Genomic DNA, 13,513 nt, shown 5'->3' with positions numbered 1-13,513 from the left:
AGTTAGTAAATGGCCCCCTTTGTGTAGGGTGGTCAAACGTTCTTATTAAGGCTGAATAGTTCTGCTGTTGAGGACTCTGTCCTGCACCACCTCAAGCAGCACCTTGATTTGTCCTCCTTACTGGTGACTGTCTGTAAAGAATTATATAAATTACCTTACTTAAAACTAACACAGATGAAGTGATGATGTACTTTTACTATAATTTTATATAGTTTCCATATGTAATATATGCAGGCATTTTAAAAAAATAATTCATTGCTTTATAGTGATATTTGACAAATCAATAATTCTGTATATTTTGTGCACAGTATTTTCCACAACTTTTTATATATATTTCAACATTCAAAAATGTTTGATTTAGGTTAGATCTTGAGACTCAAGACTTTAGTAATTTGTTTAATTTATGTACTGTTTTTTGTTATTATAAAATAAAAAAAGTAATGCATATTATGAAGTGGCTTGTACTGAATGTGATCCAAAGTCTACAGACAGGGCATTCCTCGTCTTCAAAAAACGCACCAGCCTGGTGTACTGTTGCTGAGCACTGCATCTTTTTTTGGTCTTCCAGGCATCTCCCTTTGGGCTTGGACCTAAGCATGCGAGATGCAGAGCTTTTTCCAAGATTTATATACTGCACATGCATCCTCCTAGAACTGGTCCAGGGAACACCTGGGAGCTTACACTCAGCAAGAGTACATTTATTGAAGAGATGGTGTGCGGACAGGTAAGTGACTAATAACACTGGGGGTGCCTGGGGGATCAACTAACAAGATGTCATTCATTTTCATGAAATTAATTTTCATTTAACTTTTTGTATGTCCTAGAATTATCATAGAATGTCCTATTCTTAGAAGCTCAACTGGTATTCATTTTTTTAAATTAATTAATTGTTTTTGAATAATGTCTGTTTCACTTCTGCCTCTTTCTAATTTTCAAAGGGGAACACATTGGTTGAGAATATCAATATATACCATCACATTAAGGGGCAGATTTATGATTGCTCAAGCCTTTCACTCTAGCAATCATAAAGGAAACCCTGTCTTTAAAATTCAAACTTGCACGTTACTGCATCAATACACACAGCGTGTGTCTGCACCTGCGCTTACACATAGGTTCCAGGTGTAAGCAAAGAAGAAGACTAATGCCAGTGCAGGGGCTGATTCTTGGCCAGTGTTTTTCATCGGGCTGAGCATCAGACCCATGTGGCACTATCCAAACTCCTTCTGAGATCCTGGTCCATCAATAATAAGCACCTGCTATGACACTTTGCTGGCAACACCTCTTGGCTTGGCAAGGAACATGTTCATTAACCAGTGATTGTGAGTGGCAGCTCTACATACTGAGCACTTATTATCTAAGAGAAGGGCTGAACTCAAAATTTAAGAAGCATACTGCCCAATAATCCTCCTATTGTTTAGTAAAAATGCCACACTTTTGGCTCACCTAATCAAATATTTACTTAGTCACACTTACTTCACATTTTCTAGAACAGGCAGCCATCTCTAAAAAGGTATTCTCCCTTCCTTTCCCTCCTTGCTTCATACTGCACACGTGTTTCATTCCCTCCCCCCCTCCCCTCTGCCAGATCCGCTTCTGATTGGCTGGTGGGCATGTGTAGCTCAGAACAGGAGACAGGATCAAGTTACACACATGCTCAGAGAACAGGAATGCTAGAGAAGCAAGCAGGGATCTGGGAATTTAGATATGCAGTAAGTACTTAAAAAGAATGCCTTTAGACTTACTTTTAATTTATATTAACCTTTCATTGTCCTTTAAGTTGCAGTAGCCTTTTTCTAAGCTTGACAAACCAGAGGTGATATCCTTTTTTTACTTGACCTGTTCATTGGAGTTTTTTGGAGTGTGGGGCTGTTTTTTATTTTCAAAAAATTCCACACCTTTAAATGCAGGACTGCAACAGCACTATTTAAATACTGATATTGGGGCCATGGGCCAGGGAGGTATGAAACGTGCAAGGCTTTGTTTTGATATGTTGTTCAATAAAGACTTTTTTAGTTTTCTACTTGACCTGTCTTTTAGGGTTTTTTGAAACGCGGGCCCTATTATTCATTTTCACTGAATTCCACACCTTTAATTGCAGGACTACAACAGAATTGAATTGTTGAAAAAATTTTGAATGAAGATGCTCCAGATGTTTCATGGCAGCAAAGATCTGGGGGGGGGATGCCTGTCCAGTCCCCACTGAAGCCAATGCAGTAGCAGTATGAGGGAGTTATGAATGGGTGGGGCAAGGGGGTGCGGTTGCAAGCAGAGGATGTGAGTAGGGGTCCGAGGATGCAAGCAGGGAGGGGCAGGGGGTGCGACTGGCCTAAGGGCGCACCTAGGGTTACCACCTGTCCGGTTTTGACCAAACAGCCTGGTTTTTGGTAGTGCTGTACGTAACAATTGGCCGTGTCATAGTCCCACCCCTTTCTCTGCTGCAGTCCAATTATATTTGCCCAAAAGAACATTTGTTCTTTTATCAAAATGTATTGTACTGAGCTATTATTATTAATACATATTTATTGAGTGCCAACAAATCCCACAACACTGTACAACAGAAGGATGTATACATATAACATACAAATTCCATACAGTACATGAACAGCAAAAACATAACATGCAGGCCTTTTGAGTCTGGGGGAACAGGTGAATTTTGGCTATCACTGGTGAAGGCACATTGTGTGTATCTTCTGCATTACCTATATTTCAACAGAAGGTGGCGACACTGCTCTATGATATTTTAAAACTGCTTTAACTTGCCATTTATACAGTACAATAATGAACTGAAAAAGCTGAGCCATTTATCTTGGCCAGCTGTGCAGAACTTTATTGCAAATTATAAGGACTTTTTTCATTTATGTTTATTAGGTATTTACAAAGTAGAGGATTTGGCCTGAATCCATAACTCTTTTGCAAAATCTCATACATTGGATGCAATCACGAGCTTTTACTGACCTTCACAACCAAACACAAGTTGAAATTTTTAATCATTTAAGGTAAATTCCCACATAAAAAATATTCGGTCTGGTATTCAATTAGGTCTTTTGTGGAGGATTCAGCACTGTGCCCAATAAAAACATTATCAGTTTTATGCATTCCTAACGGTACTGTCTTTGTAAATTATGGTCTTACAGTAAAATAATACAGATGTGAGATCTATTATGTGGAAACCTGTTATTCAGAAAACTCTGAATGTGGGAAAACCATTTTAAGTCATATTAATTCAGAATTTGTGACTGGTCTGATTTTAATCTGCAATTTTAGCAGCCAAAAGGCATGGTGCTATGGAGGAAACCCATATGCCAAGCATTTCATATAGCAGATACTTTACCTGTAGTACAGGTATAGAATGCATTATCCAGAATGCTTGGGACCTGGGGTTTTCCCAGACTGCTAGAAAAAAAATTACCATTTAATAAACCCAATAGGATTGTTTTGCCCCCATATGGATTCATGCAGCTTAGTTACCAGCAAGTACAAGGTCCTGTTTTAATTACTGAATAAAAATTAGAATTGTTTGCAGTGAATTATTTAACAGTTTTTCTGACAAGGGGTTCCATACCTGTACAACTAAACTCACATATTAATATCTAATGACATCTCTTTTGCTATTTTTTTTGCTAGGCCTTTCCACCAGTGTGACAGAAGGGGGTGACACACTCCTTTGTAACATTCTATATTCCTACAGCTAAGTCTATTATCCACAAGTGTCTGTATACCCTTCTCCATGAATCATTTACAAGGATATTATTAATATGTGTTTTTGTTTTAACCTAAGGAAGGCCTGGCCAAATGTTATACAGCAGCTGCAAAAGGACCTCTGCTTTGAACACATTTTTCAGCACTTTGTGTATGTTGCTTATATCTTACAAAGTAACAACCTTTATGTGCCATTAATTGCAGTGCCCATTTTAGGATATTTCCAAAATGTAATTGTGTGCCCTGCTTCCTCCCTTCTGTCCTCCGTCCCCACAGGTTGTCATCGTGCCTCTGTAATGTGCCACTCTGATCTCCCGCTGCAGTTTCTAGCATTCAGAAATACCAACACATTTAAGGTTTTCTAATGCATTGACATTGCATTGATCTACTGTCTTCCTGTCCTTTACAGCACTTGTGATTGTTTCAGAAGCATCAGATATAGTTTGTGTAAATAAGCTACTTTGTAGCCTTGGATGATGCCATTTAAGGTCTGGCAGGGTCCATATTTGCATAGAAAGTAACAGGTATGTCATTTGGGATAGTAAGAATTTCTGTTAGTGGAAAAAATATGTATCATCCAAAAAACAGACTCCAGTATATTACAATTTAACAAACTTTTTAATGAACAATATTTCATCTGAAAATGAGATTTTTTCATTCTTATTTTTGGGATTTTACATTTAGTTAAATTTTTTATAAGTTTTATAAGTTTCTTATAAGTTACCAAATGATATGCTTAATTATCTGTATCTCTCTTAGATGTCACTGTTTGGCTGGTTTGGACATTTTTTTTTTTTATAATTTTTGAATTATGTGCCTTGTTCTTCTGACTCTTTTCAGCTTTCAAATGGGGGTCACTGACCCAGGCAGCCCATAAACTACTGCTCTGTAAGGACAAAATTTTATTGTTATTGTCATTTTTTATTACTCATCTTTCTATTCAGGCCCTCTCCCATTCATAGTCTAGCCTCGCATTCAAACCACTGCTTTGTTGACCCTAGCAAACACATACATACTAAAATTCCAAACTGCTAAATAAATAAAAAATCATTTATAATAAAAAATGAAGACCCTCTACATCATACTAAAAGTTAATTCAAATTTGAACAACCCCTTGATTCTGCCCCTCATTTTATGTTTTCTGGATTCTGTTAACCCAAAAAGAGGGATGGTTGCTAGATCCAAAGGGACACAAAAAGAGCAACAGTGCTGATATGAATAGTAGCTGACCATATAATGAGGTGCAAGTTTCCTGTAGTCATTAAACATTTGTCCATTACATCTAGGTTAGGGTTCATTGGGACCCTGTAAGTATCAGAACCTGCACTAAATACATTTATTAAACGGGCAGAACAACAAAAAGAAGAATAAATAAATTAAAACAATCACCAGCAGCATTCACACAACTTTTAGCATTGGATTGTAAAACAATAAATCAGGGTTTATTAGCCCTTTTATCTAACATGTAGTTTATACAATTAGTATAGTATCTTGGGCGAGCAGCAATAAATTTCTTACATGTAATTTAGCCTACCTAGCAGCTGTGACACAATTCTTGCTTATAATACAGTATTGCCTCTAATGTTTCATCATAATAACACAAAACAGTAAAAAGAAGATGCACTGAGCAAACTCATACTCTTGGCTGTTTTACCAACAAGATCAGGGGGTTACAATGAAGAGAAGCACAATGCAGGACAGAGTGCAGTCTTAGCAATCGTTAAGACCCCGCAGTTCTTATGAGTGGTAGTAAGTACGCAGGATAGAATTGCGGGAATGAGGGGAAATCACATCTGTTATAATTCTGCCAATGCGCTAGAAAGGTGGAGAATTGCATGCACATGGTTTGATTGTACCCATTTAATATCTACATGTGAATCTTTAGGTGCAAGTCTCCCACACCTAATAATGCAGCCCAAAGTGGGAACTCTGCAGGTACTCTCAGGGTGGGGAAAAGTCCATGGTTCCTCTCTGCCAATAGAAGCACTTGTGTGTGAATGATCGGTGACTTGGCCAGCACAGTTATACTAGGCACAAATATAAACAAGTGTTTAAGCACAAGTATCCTAAAAGTATCATAATACTTTTAGGTTCATAAGAATATAAATATAGTGTGCGCATATATATATATATATATATATATATATATATATATATACACTCACTATCTATCGATCTATCTATCTATCATGATATATATTTATATAAGACTGTAGCGGACCCACACTCCAGTTTTTGTGAAGAAATCAGGCTTTATTCATGTGTTTCTACGTTCTTATATAGTTATTATTTGACTGGGCACCCAGAAGTTATAAGTATCAGGATTGAGTGCGGACACCTAGAAATGTTTATATATATCAGAAAGGGAAAGAACGTTTACTCATTAAGAAAAATTCCATATGTATTTCTGTCTAATTTTACAGAGGGTATCTGGGGATGCAAAGTTTACTACAAGGGCAAGTAATATTCGGAGGTAGTACATTAGAATTAACATTTATTTATTAAAAATATTTTAGGATGAACTAAGTGATTAACCTCCCCTAATTGAAGTCTAGAGGAAGTATATTAGAAAGCATATTGCTTATATATTAGTATATCAGATCAATGAAGATCATGGCCTTTGAAATTAATGTGGGGCTTCTTATATTTTAACACCCTTGCACAATGCATATTTCAAAGGGATGGATGGATATAGAGGGATGCAAGTATGCTTACAGAATGCAAGGTAACCACAGCACATGCTAGATGATCATTAGGTGACATATTTGCTGAGGGCACAAGTCTCTATGCAGCTCTGTAGCTAATCTCTTGGTCCAACACAAGGCAATTGTGTTCATTTTGACACACCGGGTACAGTTGTGTCAGATGTAACTCCCAGTGACATGTTCCCAATTGCACTTTGCAAAATACTGTACATTTGCAGTTGTAAATGACCTACTGATCTGGTATGGTCTCCTGTATTCCAGTGCCTGTGCAACTTGATTTTATATCTGCTCTAACATCCAAGGTGCGGGAAAAGGAGCAATTATAAAGCATATATAGGGGGCATGAAACACCATAAGTCTGCATAAGTAAGTGGCCCATATTTATTACAGATGCAAGAGGATTGTCCAGAGAGGATCCTGCCTACTCAATATTGTGCTATTATCCAATGCAGAGAGATTACTGTACAATGTAGGCCTGCAGATATTACCCTGTAATCCAACATTAGAAGGGCAGACAGGGGGAGCCTGGCATGCACACAGTGTATAGAATGCTAACTGGGGGATTTTATAGCTAGAAAAGGGCCCTAACCCTAGACAGCTGGGGGGGGGGATTCTTAGCATTCTTGAGGGGGGGGGAGCAGTAGAGAGCAGAAAGCTGCATGTCTGTGGCAGAGGAAAACAGACTCAACTAATCTTTTGACAGAGAACTCGGTGCAGCGTTTCTGTGAGTGATTATGGCTGTATTTACATAGACCTTTCTGATAAAGCTTACTTAGTTTTTACCTTTCTTTCTCCTTTAAGTATTCATTCTGGGGGTATCGTTTTTCTTAAATGTCCAGCAACATTTGGGTAATCCATGGTTGGACACTTGAAAGGTCTGAGTTACTACAAATGCCATTTTTGCAACATATAGGGGCTCAGAATTTATCAAAATGTGAGTTTAGAGCTTAATACATAAAAACTCACCCACTTTCGCTTCATTCCTATGGGATTTTTAGAAGCGTATTTTTAGAACTCTAATTTTCACCCAGTGATAAATAAGCTTCTAAAAATCCCACAGGAATGAAGGGAAAGTGGGTGAGTTTTTATGTATTAAGCTCTAAACTCTCATTTTGATAAATCTGCCAGCAAGACTCATTCTTTAGTGCTGTGGGGCAGTTCTTTATTTGTGCTGTGCTAGTGTATGAGCTTACATATACACCATCTCCAGCAATGACTTACTGTATACTCATAGACAGTATAAAGATTATTCTGAGCTTACGTTCTGCTTTAATATTATCAGTACATAGTTACTCCTTGAATCTTTTAACTTTCAAAATGTCAGTTGTAGACACAGAATGATATTATTTAGTGCATTGCTGGCTTAAAGGGGTGGTTCACCTTTCAATTAACTTATAGTATGTTATAGAATTGCCAGTTCTTTTCAATTGTCCTTCATTTTATATTGTTTTTGAATTATTTGCTTTCCTGTTCTGACTCTTTCCAGCTTTCAGAAGGGGGTCTGTCACTGACCCCCTCACTATTGCTCTGAGAGGCTACAATTTCATTGTTATTGTTACTTTTTATTATTTATCTTTCTATTCAGACGCTCTCCTATTCATATTCCAGTTTCTCATTTCAGCCACTGCCTGGTTGCTAGGTTAATTTGGACCCTAACAACCACATAGCTGCTAAAATTCCAAACTGGTGAGTTGCTGAATAAAATGCTATACAATTCAAAAAGCACAAATAATAACCAATTTAAATTAACTTTGGTAGGTTGTAGAAAGGGCAATTCTGAAACAATTTTAAAGGTGAACAACCCGTTTAATGTCTGCGTATTAGACCTTTGCGTGTTTCAAATTCTGAAGCTAGAATATCATGCAGGTCTTAGATTAAATTATTCAGTGTTTGTCCCTCATTTAGGAATATTAAAAAGCCCCCAAGGTATACAAATACATGTATTTCACACACATTACCATGTCCCTGGGAATATATTGTGGGTATGAGTACACTGTAGGTATGAGGGCTGATGGTCTTCTGAAGAGGAATTTGTTCTCTAGTAACCCTGACTTTCCTCTCTAATCATCAGCTAGTGAAACTACATGAGAGGGCTGAACACACCTTAGAGACCTTCACATTATCAACTATTACAACCTTTTGCTTACATTGGAATTGCATTGCTTAACTGTGACCTCTGATCAAGGCCAATGCTGCAATGGTCTAGGTAACTTTTTTTTTTTTTTTAAGATCTTCTGTTTTTTTTAACAGACAGCTGTAAGGCTTGAGGCCCACAAAGACTTGTCCATTGGTTGACAGGTTAATTAATAGCTTGTGATGGTTACCTAAGTTCAGTTGTTATACAGTCCCCTTTGAGTATATAAGTATGGCTCCTTCTGCCACCCTGTAGCATTGCTCTTGGCCTTAAGCTGAAAGAGTGCTCTGTCCCAACTCCCTGATCATAAGATTAGACCAGTCAAGATGCTGACAGTATCACTGATATGGGGATTGGTAGTAGCATTGTGCTGCTTTTTCTGGCTTATTGTTGGCATCCGAAGAAGGTAAGAAAAGAGTTTCTCTGTTATTACATTTTTGTAATGGTATTACATTATTATTGCACTTATATATCATTAGAGATTAAGCAGTAACCAGTAAACAGTTTTAGGCTTTATTCTCTAACTCTAATCTATGTATCTATCTATCTATCTATCTGTTTTCATTACTGGGATTGATTTATTTTAGCCCAGGTAAAGACCTTAACCAATAAACTAGAACACAAGTACAGTTATGGGATCTGTTATTTGGAAACCCTTTATCCAGAAATCTTTGAATTACAGGAAGGTCATCTACCATAGACTCCATTTTAATCAAATAATTATTTTTTTTCTTTGTAGTAATAAAACAGTAGCTTGTACTTCATGGCAACTAAGCTGCATGAATCCATATTGGAGGCCAAACAATCCTGTTGGGTTTATTTAATGTTTAAATGATTTTAAGTAGAGTTTTGGCACAGAGATTATGGGAAGAACCCTTACCCAGAAAACACCAGGTCCCAGGCATTCTTGGTAACAGGTCCTATAGCTGCACCAGTCCCTTCTGCATCTGATGTAGTTTACATGCACTAAGTAGATTAACAAAAGAGAATGTAAAATGTGTCTGCAGTTACTAATATTGCAATTGACTAAATACATGGCTGTGGCAACAAGATGAATATTTATATAACTATTTGTTATAGGCAACCAGGGGAACCTCCCCTAGAAAATGGACTCATTCCTTACCTTGGATGTGCCCTGCAGTTCGGTGCTAATCCTCTCGAGTTTCTCAGAGTGAGACAAAATAAGTTTGGAAATGTCTTCACTTGCAAAATAGCTGGGCAATTTGTTCACTTTGTGACTGATCCGTTTTCATTCAATTCAGTAATGAGACACGGCCGGCACTTTGATTGGCAAAAGTTCCACTTTGCAACCTCTGCCAAGGTAAACACTTTTTATTGTTGCTAAATAATATGAAAGTATAATCACATCTAACATACAATATATCTTTACCATGTTACATAAATAATTGTGGTTTATTTCTGTTGTATCTCAGGCATTTGGGCATAGCAATATAGACTCCTCTGATAGTGAAGTAACCCAAAATGTGCACGACTCATTTCTGAAAACCCTGCAGGGTGATGCCCTGGACCCTCTGATTTCAAACATGATGGAAAATCTTCAACATACCATGTTGCAAAACAGTTCTTACAAAGTGAACAGTAAAGACTGGGTGACTGAGGGTCTCTATGCCTTCTGTTACCGTGTGATGTTTGAGGCTGGCTACCTAACACTTTTTGGCAAAGAGTTCAACTCACCAGAAGACAAGAACCTTGCCAGGCAAGAAGCACAAAGAGCTCTCATCCTGAATGCTATTGAGAATTTCAAGGAGTTTGACAAGATTTTCCCTGCTCTTGTAGCTGGCTTACCAATCCATGTGTTCAAATCAGCCTACAGCGCCCGAGAAAACCTTGCCAAGGACCTTCTACACGAGAACCTAAGGAAGAGAAACAACATCTCTGAACTGATCAGTCTACGCATGTTTCTCAATGAGTCTATGACCAGCTTAAATGACATGGAAAAAGCAAAGACACACCTAGCTCTCCTGTGGGCTTCACAAGCAAACACCTTACCTGCAACATTCTGGAGTGTTTTCTACCTTCTCAGGTCAGTTGGAATCCACCACCTTTCTTCTTTTGTAGATGGTTTAAAAAAACCAAGACAGAAATGAAAAAGAAAGAAAGCTACAGTAGATCTGTATGCATGAATAATATGTTTTCCTTTTTGATTAGGTGCCCACATGCAATGAAAGCCTCCACAGAAGAGGTCCAACGGGTTTTAGAAAAGGCTTCCCAGAAAGTCAACTGTGATGGCAGATATATATTTCTCAACCGTCATGAATTAGATGATATGCCAGTGCTTGGTAAGTTGGCTTTCTTTACTCTGTTTCATCTAAGAATGGTAAAACGGTGGTGATTTGCCAGAATGTTTCCATCCCAGGAGAGAAATTGTCTAGGAAAATACAGTCCAGTTGAAAACTGGCAGAAGCCTCTGCAAAATGTTGTTATATTCACACAGTTTTATTTGTATCCTTGCACTGCAATCAGTTCATTAGGGGGCCTTCATTAAGCAAACAAATTTACACAATCTCAGGCTGTTAAGGTTAACCCAAACAAAAATGGGATACTACAGCATTTCTTTTTTAAAAATGTAGCTAATGATATAAAAGTTGTGCCTTCATGCTTTTGGCTTCTTGGTCCTATACCAGCTAAAAGCAGTTTTAACACAGAGATAAAGGCTAAGTTTGCTGGAGATCTAGCAACAAATCAGACATTTACTTTTATGCAGCAACCCAATAAATGCTACCTTCTGGTTTTTTAGGGTTTTACTCAGTCTAGAGGACACATTGCACTTGTTATTGCTTTCCATAGGAGGAGTATTTTCATTTGACAAAACTGTCTTTTTATTCATGCAGATAGCATAATTAAAGAAGCAATGAGGCTATCCAGCGCATCACTTAACATCAGAGTTGCTAAAGAGAACTTTGTGTTACATATTGACGACAAGCAGGCATTCAACATCCGAAAAGATGATATTGTGGCACTTTACCCACAGATGGTTCATTTAAATCCTGACATCTATGAAGACCCTAATGTAAGTAATATGTTACAACATATGATCTCAGTGGACCTCATATAGTGCAAAATAGGTGTAGTAGGTAGAATACAGTGTGCCACTGTGCCTCAAAATAAGCATTTTGCAGGCAGAATGTGGGCATGTATAATCATGGCCCTCAATTTCATGAGATTTCTTAGCAGCAAAATTTTGTGTGTATGGAATCCCTGTAAGTGACAGGTGAACTACAGAGCTCCCTTGAGCCTCAACATGCTCCAGTTCCCAGCATCCCTTATAGTGCCTCATTCACATTAATAAGCTAATACATTAAAACACCCAGGCACTTAAAATGTGTATGGGTTTTTACTGCACACAGATTTCCATGCACTTTTGGAGCTAATGGTTGTATACACAGTAATAGAATATTAGACCAAGTATAGTTTAACTTACTATATAGTCCTTATGCTCATTGTGTCTGTATTGGGTCTTATCTTTCAGAATTTTAAGTATGACCGCTATCTAGGAGAAGACGGAAAAGAAAAAACAAGTTTTTTCCTTAATGGCCGCAAGTTGAAATATTATTACATGCCTTTCGGATCTGGAAAAACCAAGTGTCCTGGAAGACAATTTGCTGTTCATGAGATTAAACAAATGCTGACTTTGATTATATGCTACTTTGACATGGAATTGGTGGACAAAAACATTAGATCTCCACCATTAGACCAGTCCCGTGCAGGGTTAGGCATCTTACAGCCAACGCATGATGTTGATTTCAGATACAAGTTAAAAGCTCATTAAGAAGTGGAGTTCAGTAGTACAGAAACATCAAATCCAATGTCGAGTGACATCCCCAGCATATGTTATCTTATTTATTTTATTTATCTCCCAGCATCCCTCAGTCAAAGGGAAGTCCTGGGAGTCCATAAAGGCCATAAACAGGATACCTTTAATCTGCCTTCTACATTGCCAAGGGACTTATTAACCATGATCCCAATACATTTGATATTGCCCAAATCACATGGCAGTTCTACTTCTCATTTGTATTATAGTGTTTTAGCTATTATCCTTCTGTAAAAACTCCTATTTGATTGCTTACCAAACTATATTACTATTGCTAATAGTTATAACATGATTGTGAGTATCTTATAGGCCAGACATGGGAAACTTGAGCACCTTTAGATATTGTTGAACAAAAACTCTCAGCATCCAGGTGAAAGCTGAATGCTCAATCACATCTAGAGAGCTAGGGGTTTAACATGGCTGACATAAGTACATATATAGAACAAAATAAGTTGTAAATATAATGTATATGATGACTACTAAAAATGTGTACAGCTCAGACTTTCAGCATCATGTCCATCAACCCAGAAGTGTGTTTCTGTGACCTATTACTGTAAATAAATGTGTTAATTAGTGTATATAATGTTTACTTTTTTAATGAATAATAAAAAAAATCTTGTATTGATGCCAACTATACTAAGTGGTTATTATTATTGCTCCTACCCTTGTTGTGTTAAACCAACCCTATCTGCCTTCCACAGAGCTCAGTGCTCGCACTGCAGCTAGAAAACAAAACAAACATTCTACAGAAGTTCTGTTTATAACAATCCAACTTGACTTAAAGATGGGGTGCATTGGGGGGGATGGGGTGTGATATTTAAAAATGTTACAAAAGAACAGCAAATACTGGCAATTATGTGTTATATTCTGTTCCTTTTAATAAACACGCACTATCCCAGTTACAAATATGACTCTGAGGGAAATTGGGTTTTTGTGCCAACCCAGTATATATATACCCTGTTCCACAAAAAAATTGAATAAACTGTAAATTGGGCCTGTGCTCCATGTGCCAAAGGGGTAACAGTTGGTAGTCACTGAAGATCCCTACTTTAATTTTTCATTTCTTCTTGACATTGAAAACAGGATGGTTGCAATGGTGGGACTGAGAGGGCCTCTATACAGGAAACATGTAAGGGGGTTTCT

At 37.6% G+C, this 13,513-nt stretch overlaps 1 protein-coding gene across 1 annotated transcript; it reads left to right on the top strand.

Annotated features, from left to right (window-relative positions):
* Positions 1-8,775: 8,775 nt before the first annotated feature.
* On the top strand, positions 8,776-13,001 carry cyp7a1 (cytochrome P450 family 7 subfamily A member 1). Its single transcript, XM_002936108.5, has 6 exons — positions 8,776-8,944; positions 9,619-9,859; positions 9,972-10,582; positions 10,708-10,838; positions 11,391-11,569; positions 12,029-13,001. Exons 1-6 carry the CDS (start codon positions 8,865-8,867, stop codon positions 12,326-12,328), a joined length of 1,542 nt encoding a protein of 513 aa, XP_002936154.1. The 5' UTR covers positions 8,776-8,864; the 3' UTR covers positions 12,329-13,001.
* The last annotated feature ends 512 nt before the right edge of the window (positions 13,002-13,513 follow it).

This window comes from Xenopus tropicalis, chromosome 6 (genome assembly GCF_000004195.4).
Source record: "Xenopus tropicalis strain Nigerian chromosome 6, UCB_Xtro_10.0, whole genome shotgun sequence".
Lineage (NCBI taxonomy): Eukaryota > Metazoa > Chordata > Amphibia > Anura > Pipidae > Xenopus > Xenopus tropicalis.
The sequence above is the reverse complement of the archived record's forward strand: the minus strand, read 5'-3'. Positions and strand labels throughout refer to the sequence as shown.

Bases quoted from the DNA above. Each gene is read 5' to 3' on its own strand.
- cyp7a1 (XM_002936108.5), top strand. From the start codon at position 8,865: ATGCTGACAGTATCACTGATATGGGGATTGGTAGTAGCATTGTGCTGC. The intron at 10,839-11,390 runs GTAAGTTGGCTT...TTATTCATGCAG, and splicing joins AGATGATATGCCAGTGCTTG to ATAGCATAATTAAAGAAGCA. The intron at 11,570-12,028 runs GTAAGTAATATG...CTTATCTTTCAG, and splicing joins ACATCTATGAAGACCCTAAT to AATTTTAAGTATGACCGCTA.